Here is a 22,835-nt window from a genome sequence, read left to right on the forward strand (position 1 = left end):
CTACTCAGCTATTAAAAATGGTGATTTCACCATTTTTAGCCCATCTTGGATAGATCTTAAAGAAATCATGTTAAGTGAAATAAGTCAGGAACAGAAGGATGAATATGAAATGATCTCACTCACAGGCAGAAGTTGAAAAACAAGATCAGAAGATAAAACACTAAGCAGAACCTAAACTGGAGCTGGTGTATTATGCCAAAGTAAAGGACTCGGGTGAGGGTGGGGATGGGGAGTACAGGTCCTGGAAAAGGATGACAGAGGACCTGGTGGGGGTTGCACTTTTATGTGGGAAACTGAGAAATGTTATGCATGTACAAACTATTGTATTTACTGTTGACTGCAAAGCATTAATTCCCCAATAAAGCAATTAAAAAAGAAAGAAAGAAAAGTGCAGAAGAATAAAACTGAACCATTACATTTCATCAAACGGACCAAGGATAGACCAGAAACTATCAAATAACTAGAGGAAAATATTGGCAGAGCTCTTTTCCATCAAAATTTTATAGGCATCTTCAATGATATAAGTCCAATTGCAAGGAAGACCAAAATAAAAATAAACCAATAGGAATACACCAAACAGAGAAGCATCTGCACAGCAAAAGAAACCGCCACCGAAACAAAGAGACTCCTTACAGAATGGGATAAGATCTTTATGTGCCATATATCAGACAAAAGCCTAGTAAAACTACAATATACAAAGAGCTCACCAAACTTAGCAACAGCAACAACAACAAGAAGTGATGCCACCCAAAAGTGGGGAGAGGATTGAACAGAATATTCACCAAAGAAGAGATTCAAAAAGACAACAGACATGAAAAAAAAGCTTCTTCAAGTCATGAGTTGTCAGAAAAATGCAAATAAGGACAAAAATGAGATACCACTTTACCTCTGAGAATGGCATGCATCAGAAAAGGGAGCAACAAAAAATGCTGGAGAGGTTGTGGGGACACAGGAACCCTCCTACAAGGCTGGTGGGAATGTAACTTGGTCCAACTCCTATGGAGAGCAGTCTGGAGAACTCTTAAAAGGCTAGAAATGGACCTACTATGACTCTGCACAAAACTTTAGGTTAAGTTCAACAAACCAACTAACCACTAGCTGCCACCATTTTCACAAGGAAAAAATATTGATTTGCCATTACCATTCCAAATTTACATGAACAATTCAGTCATACATAATTAACCTATTATATAAGGGATATGATATATAATAACAAGTTATCATGGTAATTAGGAATCACTGAATATTACAAATATTGCCTATAAAGTTCATACACTAACATTCTATTCTGAAAGGTTTCAGTTACTGAAGGCATACAAAGTAATAAATTTGAAGAGTTATTTATAAGAACTATACTACAATAAATAATCCAACAAAAGTTTATTATCAAAATGTATATATGTACATATTTATAAGCATATATGAACATGAACTTATATTTATATGGTCACACATATTATTATCTACATATTTATGTGGAGAGGGAATGGTTATGCTGTGTTATTTTACCTTTAGAGCAGCTGGAAAATCTTTAAAACTTTTTCCAAAATTATTATCTATATGTTGTAAGGAACAATTCTTATTCTGATGAGCCTGAGAAGTTTTCTCATCTTGAATTTTTGCTGTACCTAAAAGAAATAGTTGATTTATTATTATTTCGTTTCTCTCTCTCTCTCTCTTTCTCTCTCGCTGCCGGGGGCTCAGCACACTACCGATGGCCTTTTTTTTTCTTTCTCCTTTATTTGATAAGACACAGAGAAACTGAGAGTAGTTGGGGGGGAGAAAGGGAGAGAGAAATAATAGGCACCTGTAGACGACATCTTCACTCATGAAATATCTTTCCCTGCAGGTGGGGAGCCAGGGCTCGAACAACATCCTTGAAGTATAGTAATGTGTGAACTTAACTTGAGAGTGTCACTGCCTGGCCCCGTTATTTTTAAATGCTTTTTTATTTCCATATACTTAAACAAGTATATAAAGTCCACAGTATATAATATTTTGTCCTGTCAACAAAAATTGTACTTATTTTTGTAATTTGTTGGTCCTGAGAGCTAATATATTACCATTAACTAAAAAAGTTTCATGTAGTATAAAAACAAAGATGAGAAAGTTTTGTGGGCTAGCAAAAAGCTCACTTAAACAGTGTGTTGTTTTGACATATGCCTGACTCAGGTTCAAGGCCAGGACCCCTGCACTGAATGAAGCTATGGTTCTGTTATCTGTTACCTCTTTATTTACTCTTTCTCTCACTGCCTTCATCTTTACCTAAAAAAAAAGGGAGGATAGGTAGAAAGCCACTAAGATGAGGTGCTGTTTGGTGGTGCACCAAGTTAAAGAGTACATGTTATAGTGAACAAGGACCCAGATTCAATCTCCTGACCCGCCCCACCAGCAAGGGGTGGGAAAGCTTCATGAGCAGTGAAGCAGCACTACAAAGTCTTTTGCTTTTTCTCTGTCCCACTCTTGTCTCCTCCTAACCTCTCAGTTTCTCTCTGTCTCTATCCAAACAATTATTAAATTTAAAAAATGTTTCACCTATGATATGAAAGTTTTACTCCATAATCATATATAGTCTCTTCATGTAAAAAATTTCAGTCATTTTTCTTCCATTCAAATGATTCTATTTTCATCCTTTGAATATTGAAATATATGAGGTTTTTCTTTTTAACACATTTCACAGATGAACTATTTACCACATATTTCCATGTACTTATACTATGCCCCTCTGATTTTTTAACAATGATACTGTGAATTAATTTAGGGAAGGAAAGTTGATACATAAAATTATAAATTAGATGACCATTGTTACACCCAGTAGAGAACACACCTTACTTTGCATGAGGTCCCAAGTTCAAGAACCTGGTCCCTGCCTGCAGGGAGGAGGCTTCACAAGCACCGAAGCAATGCTACAGGTGTCTCTCTATCCCCCTCCCCCATTTCTGTTTCTATAAAAAGAAAAGAAAAAAAAGGAAGGAAGGAAGGAAGGAAGGAAGGAAGGAAGGGAGGGAGGGAGGGAGGGAAGGAGGAAGGAAAGAAGGAAGGAAGTGAGGGAGGAAGGGAGGGAGGAAGGAAGGAAAGAAGGAAGGAAGGAAGGAAGGAAGGAAGGAAGGAAGGAAGGAAAGAAAGGAGGGGGGAAGGAAATAGTGGAGTTGTTATGCATGCACTGAGCCCAACAATAAACCTGGTTGCCAAATTTAAATAAATAAATAAACCAGATTAGAAGAACATAAATCAATAAGTCTATATACTTCTACTGTCAACTTTTTGTTTGTCATTTTTGAAAGTTAATCACCTATCTTGTTGTATATATAAGTAAAATATTAAATATCTTTAGCCTACAGGAAAATACTTCTGAATGTTCTGGAAAACAATGCAGAAGCAAAAATTCACAGAGGACAGAATGAATATTCGCTTCTATTGATCCACTATGTCGAATTAAAATATAATGGAATTTAATATAGTATAGCATCACTTTTCATCAACCAAAAAATTAGCACCAATGATTTAAGACAGATTGACCTTTAATTTTTTTTTTTTTTTTAATCAGAGCACTAATCAGCTCTGGTTTATGGTAGGAGGGTGACGAGAGGGATTGAGCCTCAGAATTGGGAGCCTCAGGCATGGGAGGGAGTTTCTTTGCATATCCATTATGCTATCTACACCAAAGATTGACTCAAAGGTAGCGATTAAGTGGAAATAATAGTTTAAAAGGCATTATGCTTTTTGCAGATATAGAAAGTAGGCTTGCAGACAACACGAATGAAACAAATGTAGGTACTACAGGTACTATTTTGCTGACTATTATTGTAAATAAAAAAAATGTCAGGAATACTGACATTGCTACTTCCTTAAAGACAGCTATTCAAAGGTTTGCATAGACAGACAACTAAAATTCCATAAAACAAAAAGCATATTTCGTAAGGTTCTTATTGATCATATAGTAGTAACACCTAGTCTAAAATTAGAGTAAAGCTCCAATGTTTTAAATAAAGCAAGGTTACCTGGTAGATGTTTTGGAAAGCAAGAAAACGGTATTATCAAGGACCAAGCAAAGAGCCACACCAAGAGAAATCCAATCCACCATGCCCCCAGCCATCTTGGATCTTCTTCAGTGATACTAACACTAGGTCATTGAAAAGAAGAGGGGGTAAATCAACTCTATATTTTCAATTAAAACTCCGTTCTTAAAATGATACATAAGCTTTATAATTCAAGGATAGAGATATACTGATATTGCATCCAAAGTTGGAGTCCCCGCATGAGAGTTAAATGATAATTTACAAAACATTTCAAAATGGTAAACTTCATATGAAACCTAAAACTACTTAGTAAACATAAGTATGTTAAGTATTTGGAAGCATACTTTAAATGTTTGAATAGGTTTGGGGAGATAGTATAAGGGTTATGCAAAAAGACTTTTCATGCTTGAGGCTTTGGAAGCCCCAGGTTCAATCCCATCCAGCCCCAACATAAACCAGTTTGAAGTGTTCTAGGGAAAGAGAGAGATAGGCTGGAGTATGGATCGACCTGTCAATGCCCATGGTCAGCAGGGAAGCAATTACAGAAGCCAGACTTTCCACCTTCTGTACCCCATAATGACCCTGGGTCCACACTCCCAGGGGGTTAAAGAATAGGAAAGCTATCAGGAGAGGGGATGGGATACAGAGCTCTGGTGTAGGGAATTGTATCCCTCTTATCCTATGGTCTTGTCAATGTTTCCATTTTATAAATTTATTTTAAAAAGAAGTGTTCTAGTAAAATAAAAGAAGTAAAGTAAAATATGGCAATGCTATATAAGTCCCCCCCATCTAACCCCCTTCCCTCTCATTGTCTTTCTGTCTCTATGCAATAAATAGTAAATAATAATTAAAAAAATAAGAGATTCTCATGTCTGAGGCTCCAAAGTCCCAAGTTCAACCCCCTGCACTACCATAATCCAGAGCTGAGCAATGCTCTGCTCTGGTTAATTAATTAATTAGCTAGTTAATTAATCAAAAAAGAAGCAAGAATAGAGTGAAGTAAGGAGGGGAGGGAAGAAAAAGAATGTTTAAATACTCTTTAACTTCAGTTTTCTTTCCTACTATATTAAGGTAAATATATTTCATAGCAAATCATTGATCTGTGTTAAAAGCCTAAGTACTGTGTTTCAGTTAGAGAATTCTTCATCAAGTGATTTATTACTAGTTTTTTTTTCTTTTCTTTTTAGTCATAGTTCTCGTATTTTCAGATCAATAAACTTTTCCCCAAAATGTACCACTCTTTTTAGAAAAATATTTATTTGGGAGCACAGCAGGTTAAGCGCACGTGACGCAAAGCACAAGGACCAGATTAAGGATCCCAGTTCGAGCCCCCCTGGCTCCTCACCAGCAAGGGAGTCACTTCATAGGCAGTGAAGCAGGTCTGCAGGTGTCTATCTTTCTGTCCCCCTCTGTCTTCCCCTCCCCTCTCCATTTCTCTCTGTCCTATCCAACAACGACGTCATCAACAACAACAATAACTACAACAATAAAACAATAAGGGCAATAAAAGGGAAAAATATATATATTTATTTATTCCCTTTTGTTGCCCTTTGTTGCTTTTTATTGTTGTTGTTATTGATGTCGTTATTGATGTTGTTATTGATCCTTAGACCTAGACTGGTGCTTGCACTTTGCACCACCTGTGCTTAACTCACTGTGCTACTGCCTGACTCCCAAAATGTACCACTCTTAAAATTCATGTAATTCTCCACTGAAACTCAAATCCCAACCCTCTGTTTCAAATGTTTCTTCTGCATAATATAAAAGATCAACTTAGGATAGATAGCTCAAAGAATAAATCACATACCCATGACTTTATTTTCTTACTCATTGCTCATAATCATGCTGACTGTTACAATTAGCAGGGTTAAGATGAAAAGATATAATTTCACCAAAGATCACTGATTTATCTATTCAGGCAGGACACGAGGGAAATTTTTTATTTTAAAAGATTTACTCTGAGATATTCATCCCTTGACCACATATGACACAACCACTTCATGGCATTATTGAAAGAATTGAACTAAATACTATGCAAAATAAGGTAACAAAACATATGTTGTAGGGGCTGAGTGGTAGCACAGCTGGTTAGTTAAGCACACATGTCACAATGCTCAAGGACCCAGGTTCAAGCCTTCAAGTCCCCACCTGCAATGAGGGAGCTTCACAGTCAGTGAAACAATGCTATAGGTATTTCTCTCTCTCTCCTTCTCTAACCTCCTTCCCTCTCATTGTCTTTCTGTCTCCACGCAATAGTAAATAAAAATAAGAAATATATCTTAAAGATGTATATGGTGTACATAGTCTGGGAAAATAAACAGCATCTCTGTTGCTACAGCTGTTAAAATTTCACAACTCTGACCTCTAAAAACTTTGTCAGAGATACTGAAGAATCTAGTATGAGGATCGCAATAATCTTGAGACTTTTCAGGCAACTTAATTCCAGCTAAACATACTGAAGACATAGCCAACTTTGATCAAAAATGTTTATGTGTATTCTGAAAAATATCACCAAATGATTATTATACATTTATTTAGAAATAAATTCACTATAGTAAGAGATAGTTTGACATTTATTAGTAAGGCAATGTCAAAATATATGTAAATAAATAAATAAATAAATAAATAAATGTATATATTCAGCTGGGGAAGGGACTGAGTGGAGAAAATACAGACATCGTAAACCAGAAATTCTAGAGTCAGTTCCCAGCACCACTACAGCTAAGAGCAGTGTGGTTTCTCTTTTCCGTTAGATGATAAAAACTGAGTACCATCCAGTTCTGTTTCTTGAACAATCCTCCATTCTAAAATGAAATATGATGACAATTTTCTATGATAAAGTGTCAAAATAAAATAAATTTCAATAAGACAAAATAAATATTGACTTGCCTTTTTCCCATGCCAAGATCAATGTACAAGGTTAATAGTTGTCCGCCCAACAGATAGCCAACAGCAGGGCCTAATATTGACATTGAGTAGCCAATTCCTAGAAAAGTAAATTACATTAAAAATTATCATCTGTACCACTTAGTTTTGAATATCTAACAATAGTGAAACAAGTATTTTATTCTAGAAAATTTGAGGGGGCTGAGCGATGGCACACCTGGTTAAGCCAGCACACATAGTACAAAGCACGATGACCGGCTCCCCACCTGTAGGAGGAAGACTGCACAAGCACTGAGGCAGGTCTGTAGGTATCTATCTTTCTTTTTTGCTGGGGCATGGGGCCTGCACTATGAATCCACTGCTCCTAGAGGCCATTTTTTCCCTTTTGTTGCTCTTGTTGTTTATCACTGTTGTTATTGTTGTTGTTGTTGTTGCTGCTGTCATTGTTGGCTAAAACAGAGAGAAACGGAGAGAGGAGGAGAAGACAGAGAGGTGGAGAGAAAGACAGACACCTGCAGACCTGTTTCACCGCTTGTGAAGTGATCTCCCTGTAGGTGGTGAGTCGGGGCAGGGGGGTGCGGGGGAATCGAACCAGGATCCTTACTCCAGTCCTTGAGCTGTGTGCCATGTGCGCTTAACCCACCGGCCACCTAACTTTCTATTTTTATTGGCCCCTCTCTTTATCTCCCTCTTCTGTCAACTTTTCTCTGTCTTATCCAATAAAAGGGGAAAAAAATGTCTACCAGAAGTAGTAGATTCATAATGCAGGCATTGAGACTCAGGGATAACCCTGAAGGCAGAAAGAGAGAGAGAGAGAGAGACAGGGGGGAGAAATGAAGGAAGGGAGAGAGAAAGGAGGGAGAGAGAAAAGAGGGAGAAATAAAGGAAAGGAAGGAAAGGGGAGAAGAGAGGAGGGGAGGGAAGTTAGAATTTCACTACTCTTTTTTTTTTTTTTTTTTTTTTTTTTTGCTTCTGGGAAGTCAGGTGATGGAGTGGAAGTCAAACTTAAATGTAAGCCATCAATTTAAACTCCTTTTCTTAACAAGTCTCCCATTTTCATCTATAACATAGCTAAAGTTACATACTTCTCTAAACCATTAAAATTTTGCTTTTACTTTGAATTTTTGTAAAAAAAAAAATACATAAACATATTAATTTATTCTCACTCTTTGGATGTTTTAGAAGCTGAGACTGTCATAGTCTTATACAAATTATCAAGAATATACCATATCCGATGACAAAAATGACACGAACTCAACTTCAGTTACTATAGTAAAGATCTTACATAATGATCAGAAAACTTCTGTCATCTCCTGAATCTATATTATGGCTTATCTTAAAATGAAAAGATAAAATTTATAGAAATCCATATAATTTATAAGTAGATAAGTACATGTGGAGAAAGTATTCAAGTTCACAAGTTGTATGAACCAGGGTTTAAGCCCCCAGCTCCCCACCTGCAGGGGAGTCGCTTCACAGGCAGTGAGGCAGGTCTGCAGGTGTCTATCTTTCTCTCCCCTCTCTGTCTTCCCCTCCTCTCTCCATTTCTCTCTGTCCTATCCAACAATGACGACATCAATAACAACAATAAAACAACAAGGGCAACAAAAGGGGGAAAAAAGCAAATTTAAAAAATTTTTAAAAAGAAAAGAACAACAACAATAACAAGGGCAACAAAATGGAAATAATAGCCTCCTGGAGCAGCGGATTCGTGGTGCAGCACTGAGCCCGAGTGATAACCCTGGTGGCAAAAAAAAAAAAAAAAAAAAAAAAAAAAAATTCTGGAAATCAGTAATTTCCAAATTGTTTTTAGTGACAGATATTTTTTAAAAAATGATTTTCACTCAGGTTTAGACTGATATATTTATGAGGATATCTTACAAGCTTTGTGAGAATATAAAATTCCAACGGAAGTTTGCAAACATCGGTTTTATTTTCCTGAGTTATCATATAGGCATGGGTCCATGGAGTACACACTGAGTAGCACTATCTAGATCATCAGTTTCTTTCCGGCCCTCAGCAGTTATTACATCATTAGCAGTAAAGACTGCTTCTTATATATGCACAAATAAGTTCGTAAAAGTAATACATAGGACTAGCAAAATAGCTCACTTGGATAGGTAGTGCTTGACACATGTGAGACCCAGGTTTGAGCCCAGCCCCCACTACATTAATGGAAGTTTTGGAGCAATGGTCTCTTTCATTCTCTCTGCCTTCTTTGTCTCTAAAATAAACAAAAGAAAATACATAAAAAAATAAAGCAAGAGATTTAAAGTTTACAAGAAAAGAAAGGTGAATTTTATATGATCCCCAAAATTACAAATTCTGATAATGGTAGAATATAGTGGCTAGTGTTCCCTACCAAAGTCTTCTCAAATGTGCATAGTGTGACCTTAGATAATACCTCTGTTCCTTCTGAGAGGTCTAGAACGGGATGTTTGCTTAACAGAGTCCTCCCATGCCAAAACTCCAATAAATTCCTGGGGTACTAAACTTTTAATGAACTTAGCTGGTTTAAAAAAAAGAAAGAAAAGAAAAGAGAAGAAATTTTGTCTATACCTTCACTCATGCATCTTTGCCCCTGGCTAATTTTGCTTTGTATCCTCTAGTCTTAACCAATTACTGCCACGAATCTGATTGCATGTGGAGTCTTGTAGTTTCTGGAGGATTATCAAAATGCAGATGGTCTGTGGACTCACCTTCATTCCACCTTTGTTGTTTCAGATTTTTTTTAAATTCCCTTTCTTATTTGTGTGTGCCATAAAATACAAATATTAAACTATTTTTTAAAGAAATATTCATGGGAGAACTTCAAGAATTACATCTGTTAATTGAAAAAAGTAAGAAGCATTGCTACTTGCCAAATGAAACCAAAACATCACTGCAACAATAAATGTAACAGAATTTGTACATATCAGCATGAGCTTATAAAGAGGAGCTTCAGGGGCCAGGCAGTGGTACACCTGGTTAAATGCACACACTGCAATGCTCAAGGACCCAGGTTCAAGGCCCTGCTCCCCTCCTATAGGGGGAAACCTTCAAGAGTGGTGAAGTAGAACTCCAGGTGTCTCTCTTCCTCTATATCTCCCCCTCCTTTCTCAATTTATCTCTCGTTATCCAATAATAAATTAACTAATATGTAAATAAATAAGAGGGGAACTTCAGACTTTGATGAGATCAAACCAAAATGGGAAACAGGAAGAAGTGTTTCCATGGTAGGGAAGTAGATTTAGTAGTCTCCATTAGGGCAGTACAGAGCATACATAACTCCCAGTGAAAATGTCTCCAGATGCTAGCAATAGACTGAATATTTGTGGCATGTCCCCCTTTCCCAAATTAATATGTTGAGACCTAATGCCCAATGTAGTGGAATTTGGACTTAGGACCATTATGACATAGTTAGGCCGTGAAAATAGAGACCAGGGGACTTCCGGAGGCGGAGCTACGAGCAGCAGATCTCTTTCTCTCCTCTCCTCTCCTCTCCTCTCCTCTCCTCTCCTCTCCTCTCCTCTCCTCTCCTCTCCTCTCCTCTCCTCTCCTCTCCTCTCCCGGATCAACTAGGAATACCAAAGGAGACCACCCGGACCGAAACAAGACAGGACTAGAATGACCACAAGAACCCAGTAAATCACCCGTGAGTACAAACACGCGTGGCTGGTGACAGAGAGGAGAGAGGGGCCTAAGGAGAGATTAAGTGACTGCTAACAGTTCAACAGTTTATCAGTGGAGACACCACCTCCATCCACTCTGCTCCACCAACAAGGGGACAGCTGAAGGGAGGAGAGGACTCCCCAGAGACTCACCAAGTGCAACTCTGAGTCTCCATTGCTACTACCCTCAGAATCTGGAGCAGCAACAGGGAGGGACACCAGGGGACAGAGATCTAACCTGGAAACTCAGGAGAAGACCTATACCTCGGTGGCATAGCTGAGGGGCTGTGAAAGTCTCTTTGCATAACCACTGGATTATCTCTGCCACACCCTGCTTTATCTCTTGGTCAGGAGTCAGTGATTAAGCTAAGAAGCCTATTGATAGTTTAAAAGCCCTCAGGCTCCCATAGCCTACAGGGAAGAAAAAAGAAAAAAAAAGAGACTTTTACACCACTGAGCTCCAACTCAGGGATTGAAAAAACTGCTAACTTCCACCACAGTAAAACCTTTAATTAAATTACTTAGACACAAGTCAATCCAGGCAATAGTGATGAATAATTTGAAAAGTACTGATAAAGGGAACTCATAACATAATATATAAAATGGTTAAAACAACAAGAAAAAATATTGGAGACTCGAACCAGGACAAGAGTCCACCTAAAAGTCCTCCAGAGGGTGAAGCACAAAACAACGAGTTCAACATCCAAACATTAGCTAAGGAAATAATAACAGGAGTAAATAATTTGAAAAAATTGTAATCAGAAATGCAGGAACAACAAATGAGAATATGGAAGAAAATTCTAATTATCTCATGGTTATTAGAGAGCTGAAAGCTGAAATCGCTGAGCTAAGAAGGCAACTAGCTGAACAAGCTAAAACAGTATCAGAGCAGGGCAACAAAATAGATGAACTCCAGAAAGCAGTAGAGGGCAGAGAGAATAGAATCTTTGAGGCTGAAGACAGAATTAGCAAGATTGAGGATGAATTAGAGACAACTAAAAAAGAAGTAAGAGATCTCAAAAAGAGATTAAGAGATGCTGAAAACAACAACAGAGTCCTATGGGATGAGTTCAAAAGAAACAATATATGCATTATTGGCTTACCAGAGGAAGAAAGAGAAGGAGAGGAAGAAAGCATTATCCGGGCCATAATAGCTGAAAATTTCTCTAGTCTAGACAACAACAAAGACATAAAGATTCAAGAAGCCCAGAGGGTCCCAAACAGAATTAACCCAGAACTAAAGACACCAAGACATGTCATACTTAGAATGGAAAGGAATAAGGATAAAGAAAGGATCCTCAAGGCTGCAAGAGAAAAACAAAGAGTCACCTACAAAGGAAAACCCATAAGATTAGCAGCAGACTTCTCCATACAAACACTACAGGCCAGAAGAGAATGGCAAGATATCTATCGAGTGCTCAATGAGAAAGGCTTTCAGCCAAGAATACTATATCCTGCTAGACTGTCATTCAGACTAGATGGAAGCATCAAAACCTTCTCAGACAAGCAACAGTTGAAGGAAGCAACCATCACCAAGCCTGCCCTGAAAGAAGTTCTGAAAGGTCTCCTATAAACAACCAGACCACCACAAAGAGAACATATATCAAAACACTCTAAAACTCTACAAGAATGGCGTTAAAATATCTTCAATCTTTGATGTCAATGAATGTCAATGGCCTGAATTCACCTATTAAAAGACACAGAGTAGGAAGATGGATCAGAAAACACAACCCAAAACTATGCTGTCTACAGGAAACTCACCTAATGCAACAAGACAAACACAGACTTAAAGTGAAAGGATGGAAAACTATCATACAAGCCAATGGCCCACAAAAAAGGGCAGGAACAACTATTCTCATATCTGACATGATAGACTTTAAAATAGATAAGATTGAAAAAGATAGGAATGGACACTACTTAATGCTCAGAGGATCAGTCAATCAAGAGGACTTAACAATTATTAATATCTATGCACCCAATGAGAAGCCATCTAAATACATCAAACTTCTACTGAAAGAGCTACAGCAATATATTAACAGTAACATAATCATAGTAGGGGACTTCAACACCCCACTATCTCAACTTGACAGATCATCCAGGCAGAAAATCAGTAAAGACATAAGGGAGCTAAATGAAGAGATAGATAAACTAGAACTATTGGACATTTTCAGAGTCATTCATCCCAAGAAACTGGAATACACATTTTTTTTGTTGTTGTTGTTGGATAGGACAGAGAGAAATGGAGAGAGGAGGGGAAGACAGAGAGGAGGAGAGAAAGACAGACACCTGCAGACCTGCTTCACCGCCTGTGAAGCGACTCCCCTGCAGGTGGGGAGCCGGGGCCTCGAACCGGGATCCTTACGCCCGTCTCTGCGCTTTGAATACACATTTTACTCAAATCCACATGGATCATTCTCAAGGATAGACCATATGTTAGGCCACAAAGACAGCATCAGCCTATTCAAGAGCACTGAAATCATCCCAAGCATCTTCTCAGACCACAGTGGAATTAAACTAACACTTAACAATCAACAAAACATTAGTAACAGTCCCAAAATGTGGAAGCTCAACAGTACACTTCTTAACAACTTCTGGGTCAAAGAGGAAATCAAGGAAGAAATCAAAATGTTTCGAGAGTTCAATGAAAATGAAGACACAAGCTATCAAAATATTTGGGACACAGCTAAAGCAGTCCTAAGAGGGAAGTTCATAGCTATACAAGCACACATTAGGAAACAAGAAAAGGCACAAATAAACAGCCTGATTGCACATCTTAAAGACCTAGAAGAAGAACAACAAAGGAATCCTAAAGCAACCAGAAGGACAGAAATCACTAAAGTTAGGGCAGAAATAAATAACATTGAGAATAGGAAAACCATACAAAAGATCAATGAAAGTCAATGTTGGTTCTTCGAAAGAGTAAACAAAATCGACAAACCTTTAGCCAGACTCACAAAACAAAAAAGGGAGAGGACCCAAATAAATCGGATAGTAAATGAAAGAGGAGATATCACAACAGACATTGCAGAAATTCAACATATCATGCAAGGCTTCTAAGAACAACTATATGCCACCAAGCTAGAGAACCTGGAAGAAATGAATGATTTCCTACATAACTACCAACTTCCAAAACTAAGTAAAGAGGAAGTGGATAACATGAACAGGCCCATCACAGCTAATGAAATTGAAACAGTTATCAAAAATCTTCCCAAAAATAAAAGTCCTGGACCAGATGGTTTTACAAATGAATTCTACAAAACTTTCAAAGAAGAACTAATACCTCTACTTTTAAAAGTCTTCCAGAAGATTGAAGACACTGGAATACTCCCTGCCAGCTTCTATGAAACCAACATCACCCTGATACCAAAAGCAGACAGGGACACAACCAAAAAAGAAAACTACACACCAATATCTCTGATGAACATAGATGCGAAAATACTGAACAAAATTCTAGCCAACCAGATACAGCAGTATATCAAAAAGATTGTTCATCATGACCAAGTGGGGTTTATCCCAGGCATGCAAGGTTGGTTTAATATACGTAAATCAAACAATGTGATCCACCACATCAACAAAAGCAAGACCAAAAACCACATGGTCATATCAATAGATGCAGAGAAAGCCTTTGACAAAATACAACATCCCTTTGTGATCAAAACACTACAAAAAATGGGAATAGATGGAAAATTCCTGAAGATAGTGGAGTCTATATATAGCAAACCTACAGCCAACATCATACTCAATGGTGAAAAACTGGAAGCATTTCCCCTCAGTTCAGGTACTAGACAGGGCTGCCCACTATCACCATTACTATTCAACATAGTGTTGGAAGTTCTTGACATTGCAATCAGGCAGGAGCAAGGAATTAAAGGGATACAGATTGGAAGAGAAGAAGTCAAACACTCCTTATTTGCAGATGACATGATAGTATACATGGAAAAACCTAAGGAATCCAGCAAGAAGCTTTTGGAAATCATCAGGCAATATAGTAATGTGTCAGGCTATAAAATTAGCATTCAAAAGTCAGTGTTATTCCTCTATGCAAACACTAAGTTAGAAGAAATTGAAATGCAGAAATCAGTTCCTTTTACTATAGCAACAAAAACAATAAAATATCTAGGAGTAAACCTAACCAAAGAAGTGAAAGACTTGTATACTGAAAATTATGAGTCACTACTCAAAGAAATTGAAAAAGACACAAAGAAGAGGAAAGATATTCCATGTTCATGGGTTGGAAGAATTAACATCATCAAAATGAATATATTACCCAGAGCCATCTACAAATTTAATGCTATCCCCATCAAGATCCCAAGCACATTTTTTAGGAGAATAGAAAAAATGCTACAAATGTTTATCTGGAACCAGAAAAGACCTAGAATTGCCAAAACAATCTTGAGAAAAAAAGAACAGAACCGGAGGCATCACACTCCCAGATCTCAAACTGTATTATAGGGCCATTGTCATAAAAACTGCTTGGTACTGGAACATGAACAGACACACTGACCAGTGGAATAGAATTGAGAGCCCAGAAATGAGGCCCCACACCTATGGACATCTAATCTTTGACAAAGGGGCCCAGACTATTACATGAGGAAAGCAGAGTCTCTTCAACAAATGGTGTTGGAAACAATGGGTTGAAACATGCAGAAGAATGAAACTGAATCACTCTATTTCACCAAATACAAAAGTAAATTCCAAGTGGATCAAGGACTTGGATGTTAGACCAGAAACTATCAAATACTTAGAGGAAAATATTGGCAGAACTCTTTTCTGCATAAATTTTAAAGACATTTTCAATGAAACGAATCCAATTACAAAGAAGATTAAGGCAAGTATAAACCTATGGGACTACATCAAATTAAAAAGCTTCTTCACAGCAAAAGAAACCACTACCCAAACCAAGAGACCCCTCACAGAATGGGAGAAGATCTTTACATGCCATACATCAGATAAGAGTTTAATAACCAACATATATAAAGAGCTTGCCAGACTCAACAACAAGACAACAAATAACCCCATCCAAAAATGGGGGGAGGACTTGGACAGAATATTCACCACAGAAGAGATCCAAAAGGCCGAGAAACACATGAAAAAATGCTCCAAGTCTCTGATTGTCAGAGAAATGCAAATCAAGACAACAATGAGATATCACTTCACTCCTGTGAGAATGTCATACATCAGAAAAGGTAACAGCAGCAAATGCTGGAAAGGGTGTGGGGTCAAAGGAACCCTCCTGCACTGCTGGTGGGAATGTCATTTGGTCCAACCTCTGTGGATAACAGTCTGGAGAACTCTCAGAAGGCTAGAAATGGACCTACCCTATGACCCTGCAATTCCCCTCCTGGGGATATATCCTAAGGAACCCAACACATCCATCCAAAAAGATCTGTGTACACATATGTTCTTGGCAGCACAATTTGTAATAGCCAAAACCTGGAAGCAACCCAGGTGTCCAACAACAGATGAGTGGTTGAGCAAGTTGTGGTCTATATACACAATGGAATACTACTCAGCTGTAAAAAATGGTGACTTCACTGTTTTCAGCTGATCTTGGATGGACCTTGAAAAAATCATGTTGAGTGAAATAAGTCAGAAACAGAAGGATGAATATGGGATGATTTCACTCTCAGGCCGAAGTTGAAAAACAAGATTAGAAAAGAAAACACAAGTCAAACCTGAAATGGAATTGGAGTATTACACCAAAGTAAAAGACTCTGGGATGGGTGGGTGGGTGGGTGGGGAGAATACAGGTCCATGAAAGATGATGAATGACATAGTGGGGGGTTGTATTGTTAAATGGGAATCTGGGGAATGTTATGCATGTACAAACTATTGTATTTACTGTTGAATGTAAAGCATTAATTCCCCAATAAAGAAATAAATTATTTAAAAAAAAATCAGCTAGGCAGGTTGGGTAGATAGTGGTTCTGCAAAGGACTCATGTCTGAGCTTCTGAGGTCCCAGGTTCAAGTCCCAGCACCACTAGAAACCAGAGCTGAGCAGTGCTCTAGTCTCTGAAAAAAAAAAAGAAAGAAAGAAAATAGAGACCAGGGGGTCTGGGAGATAACTCCATGGTATCACAGAGACCTTGCATGGATGAGGCCTTTGATTCAATTCCTGCGCCTACAGCTGAGAGGTATGCTTGATGTTTCTCCAGCTCTCTTTCAATTAACCTTAAAGTAGTGCTTTAAAAACAAATGGAATTAGAGGCCAGGTTGTGGCGCCCCTGGTTGAGCAAACATGTTACAGGGCGCAACAACCCAGGTTTGAGACCCTGGTCCTCATCCGAAGGAGGAAAGCTTCACTGAGTGGTGAAGTGGTGCTGCAGTTGTCTCTTTGCTCTTTTCCTATCACCCCCTTATTTCTCAATTTCTGGTTGTCTATCAAATAAATTAAGATAATAGAAAAAAATGTTTAAAACAAGAAATATTAAAAAAGAAGAAGAGGAGGAGGAGGAGGATGGCTGTCTATAAACCAGTGAGTCTTCACCATACAGTGAATTTGTGGGCATTATGATCTTGGACTTTCCAGCCACCAGGACTGTGAGAAATAACTCTGGCCATTTATATGTCACCTTGTTTATTATTTAATTATTGCATGTAAATGGACTAAGTCCCCTACATTAAAACGGTTATCTGACAAAACAAAAATTCCTTGCAAATAAACTACTCATCAGTTAAATGTGGGAATATCCATAGTCTAGATAACTCTACCTTGCAGTAACATCATGGATTGGAAGAGAAATGGATTCAATAATCTAGCTGGAACCAGATTACAAAAGGGGGGGGGATGAAGTTCTATGCAAAAGGGTTGAACTGAAATGAAAACTCCTATAGATTTTCTGGGTTGTGGTTTCTTTTGCTGACACACATTAAGTTCACACAAAATACTGAGCACTAAACTGGTAGACAGAGTTTGATCTCCACACACTGCTAAATGACATGGAATGTAAGCAACTGAGGCAACATATGGCTCAGATGGGTCTGCTAATAAAAGCAAGCATGCCCAGAGAAAGAAATTGAGCAGAATGCTAACAAAAATCGTTATCAACTGAAGCATATGATGTTAGAAGATAAAAATAACAAATAACAGTAACAATAATAAGAGGCTGGGGAGACAGCCTAATGGTTATACGAAAAGACTTTCATGCCTGAGGCACCAAAGGTTCCAGCTTCATTGCCAAGCACTACCATAAACGAGAGTTGAGCAGCGCTCTGGTAAAAAATAATAAATAAAGTGGCAACAATGCATCAAATAGAAAAGCTTATGATATTACAGCTAATGTTATAATAACCATATACCGTTTCACTTATAAATTAAAGAAACAATAATATGAAATGAAAATGAATTAGAAAGCAAACTTACCTATATAGAGAGAAGCTTTGTGTGTAGGCAAAGAATCATCAATAAAAGCTGTTCCCAGCGTATAGAGAGGAGTTCCTCCTGTTCCCATCAATAGTTGTCCCAAGATGAAGACATACAAGAAGTTAGAAAGTGAAGAACTTGAAGAGGAACAGTTTGGATCACTCCCTGTTGTTGAGCAAGTATCTTTAAAGGAAAAATAACATAATTATAAACTTATAAAAATCAAGCTAATACTTTGATTTTACTTACTGTTTTTCTTTTTTTTAAGATTTTATTTATTTATTAATGAGAAAGATAGGAAGAGAGAGAAAGAACCAGAAACACTCTGGTACATGTGCTGCCATGGATTGAACTCAGGACTTCATGCTTGAGAGTCCTATGCTTTATCCTCTGCGCCACCTCCTGGACCACAATTATACTTGCAAATTATACTTTCCTAATATAACTTTATTATTTCCAATCACTTCGCCGTGATTGCATTTCAACTGCTCTAAAATGCATAGATTATCAGCAAACATTTGTAAGATGTTATTGTCCAAATTTAAAAACCCTAGGGGGAAAAAAATAAATATTACTTCAGGAGACAAAATTAACCAATTTTCAGGTAAATTGGTGTAAACACAATTTAAATAAGTAGTAAGAGGGAAGACAGATTTCAAATTAAGAAAAAAGCCCTTTTTCATAAATCATAAGTAAAATATAAACATGCTAAGCTTATCAATAATATCTTAAATAAATTTTGAAAGCAAAGTTGATGGGATATTGTGGTCTAAACAACTGCTTTCAATACTCATTCTAAAGTGGAAATAATTGAAAGATATATCTAGAAGAATTCTAAGTAATTAATGCACCCCATTTTAATGAAAGATAGCAACTGCCAGCCACATATACTTTACCCTGCAAGACTATTATTCAAATTTGAAGGAGAAATCAAAACAGTACCAGACATAGAAAAACTAAAGGAGTGGGCCCAAGCGGTGGTGCACCTGGTTAAGCGCTCACATTACAGTGCACAAGGACCCAGGTTCAAACCTCTGGCCACCACCTGCAGGAGGAAAGCTTCATGAGTTATGAAGCAGGGTTGCAGGTTGTCTCTCTCTGTCTCTCTCTTTCTGTCTCTCTCTCTCTTTTAAGTGTGTTTATTTTTTTATGTAACTGTAGACAAATGGATTTTTTTGTTTGTTTGTTTAACCAGAGCACTGCTCAGCTCTGGCATATAGTAGTGTAGGGGATTGAACCTGGGACTTTGGAGCCTCATGCATGAGAGTCTATTTGCATAACCATTATACTATCTACCCTTGCCCCTCTTTCCCTTTCTGTCTTCTCCACTTTCAATTTCTCTGTCTCTATCCAATAATAAATAAAAATATTTTTTTAAAAAACCTAAAGGAGTTTGCCATTATCACACCTTCTTTGCAAGTTACTGAAAGAAAGGAGTGTCACAGAAAAACAAAGAAGCTGCATCTAACCCACAACAAGGTGGTGCAAAATAAAATGGACCCAGAAGTACAAGCCATAGAAATATGAGACAACTTTAAAGTATGAAAGGGGAGGAAGAAATAGGTAAAGGATGTTGAAGTAAAAAAGGAGTCTGGCGGTAGCTCAGCGGGTTAAGCCCACGTGGCGTAAACGCAAGGACCGGTCCGTGTAAGGAACCTGGTTTGAGCCCCCGCTCCCTACCTGCAGGGGAGTCGTTTCACAGGTGGTGAAGCAGGTCTGCAGGTGTCTGTCTTTCTCTCCCCCTCTGTCTTCCTCTCCTCTCTCCATTTCTCTCTGTGCTATACAGCGCCACCAACAACAATAATAACTACAACAATGAAACAACAAGGGCAACAAAAAGGAATAAATAAATAGATAAAAAAAAAAGAAGAAAAAAGACTAAGACAAGAGCAGTTTTAAAAATATTTCCTTAGATGTATTTATATATAAATTTTTGTTGGGGAGACAAATAGATTTCATGCTTGAGGTATTGAGTTCCAGGTTGAATCCCCAGCACTACCATAAACTAAAGCTGAGCAGCTCTTTGGTCTATCTATATCTCTTTCATTAAAATTAAACAATAGGGGCCCAGGCGGTGGAGCAGCAGGTTAAGCGCACATGGAGCAAAGCACAAGGACCCAGCTAGTGTAAGGATGCCAATTCCAGCCCCAGCTCCCCACCTGCAGGTGGTTCTCTTCACAAGTGGTGAAGCAGGCCTGCAGGTGTCTATCTTTCTCTCCCCCTCTGTCTTCCCCTCCTTTCTCCATTTCTCTCTGTCCTATCCAACAGCAATGACAGCAATAAAGCAATAACAACAACAATAATAACAACAACAAGGCAATAACAACAACAATAATAACAACAACAAGGGCAATAAAAAGGGACAAAATAGCTCCCAGGAGCAGAGGATTCCTGGTGCAGGCACGGAGCCCCAGCAATAACCCTACAGGCATAAATAAATAAATATGGGGGGGCGGGTGGTGGTGCATTTGGTATTACAGTGCACAAGGACCCGTGTTCAAGTCCCCATCCCCAACTGAAAGAGAAAAACCTCACAAGTGCTGAAGCAGGGCTACAGGTCTAAATCTCTCTCTCTCTCTCTCTCTCTAATCTCTCAATTTCTAGCTGTCTCTATCCAATATAAATAAAGATAATAATTTATTAAAAATAAAATAATATATACATTTCTATATATAACTTTTATGTATAACACATTCACATAAATATAATTGTGTATTTTTATTAATATTTTTAATTTAATATATTTTATTAAATACAGAGAGAAATTGAGAGGGGAAGAGGAGACAGGGGGTATCAAGTGAGAGACACCACTAGTGAAGCTTTACCCATGGGGGAGCAGGGGGCTTGAACCCAGGTCTTTGTGCATTGTAATAGATGCACTCAGCCAGGTACACCACCACCCCAGTTTTCCTCTATGTCTTTTTAAATTAAATCATTTTCTCCCTAGTACTTTTTAAGCTTTCTTGCGTCTTTTTGTTTGTCTTTCTCATCCATATCATATGTAATACTTTGAAATTCTTTAATTTGGTATATGTGTTTAAGGACCATTGTTGAGGAGGGGGTAGATAGCATAATGGTTATGCAAAGAGACTCTCATGCCTGAGACTCTGAAGTCCTAGGTTCAATCCCCCACACCTCCGTGAGCCAGAGTTGAGCAGTATTCTGGTAAAAAAAAAAAAAAAAAAACTCTTGTTGCTATAGTTTATATCTATTACCAAATGACCTATATTTTTCTGAGAGGTACCTACATGATGGTTTCGCTCATATGTGTAATACAAAGAACTGAAACATATAAACTTGATTTAAAAAAGAGAGAGAGAGGAAAAAAGAGCTAAATTGTCACTAAGACTTTGTGAAAACTGTAGTGGTTATCCTTGGACATTAGTGTGGAGAGCATAGAACTGTGGTCATTATCAATAATTTTTTAAAAAGACAGAAGAGGACTGTATGTATGTGAATGTGTTATACATAAAAGTACTATATAGAAGGGGCCAGGTGGTGGTGCACCTGGCTAAATGCATATGCTACAATGCACAAGGGCCCAGGTTTGAGCCCCTAGCCCCCACCTGCACGGGGAATGCTTCATGAGTGGTGAAGCAGGGCTGCAGGTGTCTCTCTGTCTCTCTTTCTTTCTTCCCCCCCTCCCCTCTCAATTTCTGACTGTTTCTATCCTATAAATAAATAAATATAATTTAAAAAATTAAAAAATAAATAAAATAGCAAAATAGTACTATATAGAAAACGTATATAAATACATCTAAGGAAGAATTTTTAAAACTGTTCTTCTCTTATTCGTTACTTGAACATCCTCTACCTATTTCTTCCTCCCCTTTAATACTTTAAAGTTGTGTGAGCTTATAAATTATTACATAATTGTTAACAAAAATATAAAACAAAAGATACTGATGATAAACAGCTGTGATGTAGAAACTGCAAGTATTCTGTAAATGCAAAACTCCAAAAATTTAGAAATTTAACAGTCCAGAAAACAAATTATTACAAATAAAGGCTTAAACTTTGAGTGAAAAATGAGTAACATTAATTTTAATAAAGCAGATATTGTAAATGTAGCAAAAGAGCAGAAAAAATAAAGCAATAACTTGAATTTTATCTTTCTTTATTTCAAGAAAGCAAATTGTTAAAAAATTTCATCAGTGAAGTCCTATGGCATATATGATTAGTAGTGCTGAATTTAGGAAAATATATTATTTTTTCTGGGAAGAAAAAGTGATAAAGATTTTTAGAATCCATTGGCAATCCCAGATAATTAATGACAGAACCATTTATGAGTAAAATGAAATAAAACTATAAATTTATAACTAACAGAAATTAAAAGGCTCTTCTCTCTAGAATTTAAAGAAATGAATAAAATATAATTTCTGGATCAAAAAAAAAAAACCTAGAATTAAAAATTTCCCAGAAATGATGGTACTTAGAAACAACTCTACATTAAAGTGTATACAGTGCCACTAAAAGAAATGAACAAAAATAAGATAAACTACACAGTCCCCCATACACTAATTTCTTCACTGAAACTGCAAGAGCTTACATGTATTCCTGATAGCTAATAAATGTAAAAGAAATACTGGGGAAAAAAATGCACTTGAAAAGTCTCTTTAATTCAATAATGAATTAACAAATGAATAAAAATTCCGTACACTTTTAGATAACAAATTAGCTAAAAGCAAATATTTTGAAGTGATTAGCAAACCACTGACTTGATGAAAAATTATGAAATAATGTATACAGATAATACATTAAAGAAAATGAACTGCAAAAATTTTTTTTATTTTTAAATCAGGAGAGCTTAAATACATTCCTAGCAAATTTAAAAATCTAAAATGATTAATTTTTATTCACAGGAAGATTCAGGGAGATATTTGGCTGAATCCTTATAAATGAAACACTGCCAATA

The 22,835-nt window shown here is 37.3% G+C and overlaps 1 protein-coding gene across 1 annotated transcript in view; it reads right to left on the reverse strand.

Moving 5' to 3' along the window:
- SLCO4C1 (solute carrier organic anion transporter family member 4C1) overlaps positions 1-22,835 on the reverse strand; it is a 77,063-nt gene that overhangs the window by 13,629 nt on the left and 40,599 nt on the right. The window contains exons 3-6 of the mRNA XM_016193531.2: positions 17,921-18,103; positions 6,909-7,005; positions 4,002-4,123; positions 1,510-1,628 (exon numbers count right to left, since the gene is read on the reverse strand). Of these exons, the coding sequence (XP_016049017.2) occupies positions 1,510-1,628; positions 4,002-4,123; positions 6,909-7,005; positions 17,921-18,103 (521 nt within the window). The remainder of the gene's footprint in view (positions 1-1,509; positions 1,629-4,001; positions 4,124-6,908; positions 7,006-17,920; positions 18,104-22,835) is intronic.

The sequence above is a fragment of the Erinaceus europaeus genome, chromosome 11 (genome assembly GCF_950295315.1).
Source record: "Erinaceus europaeus chromosome 11, mEriEur2.1, whole genome shotgun sequence".
NCBI classification, from domain to species: Eukaryota; Metazoa; Chordata; class Mammalia; order Eulipotyphla; family Erinaceidae; genus Erinaceus; species Erinaceus europaeus.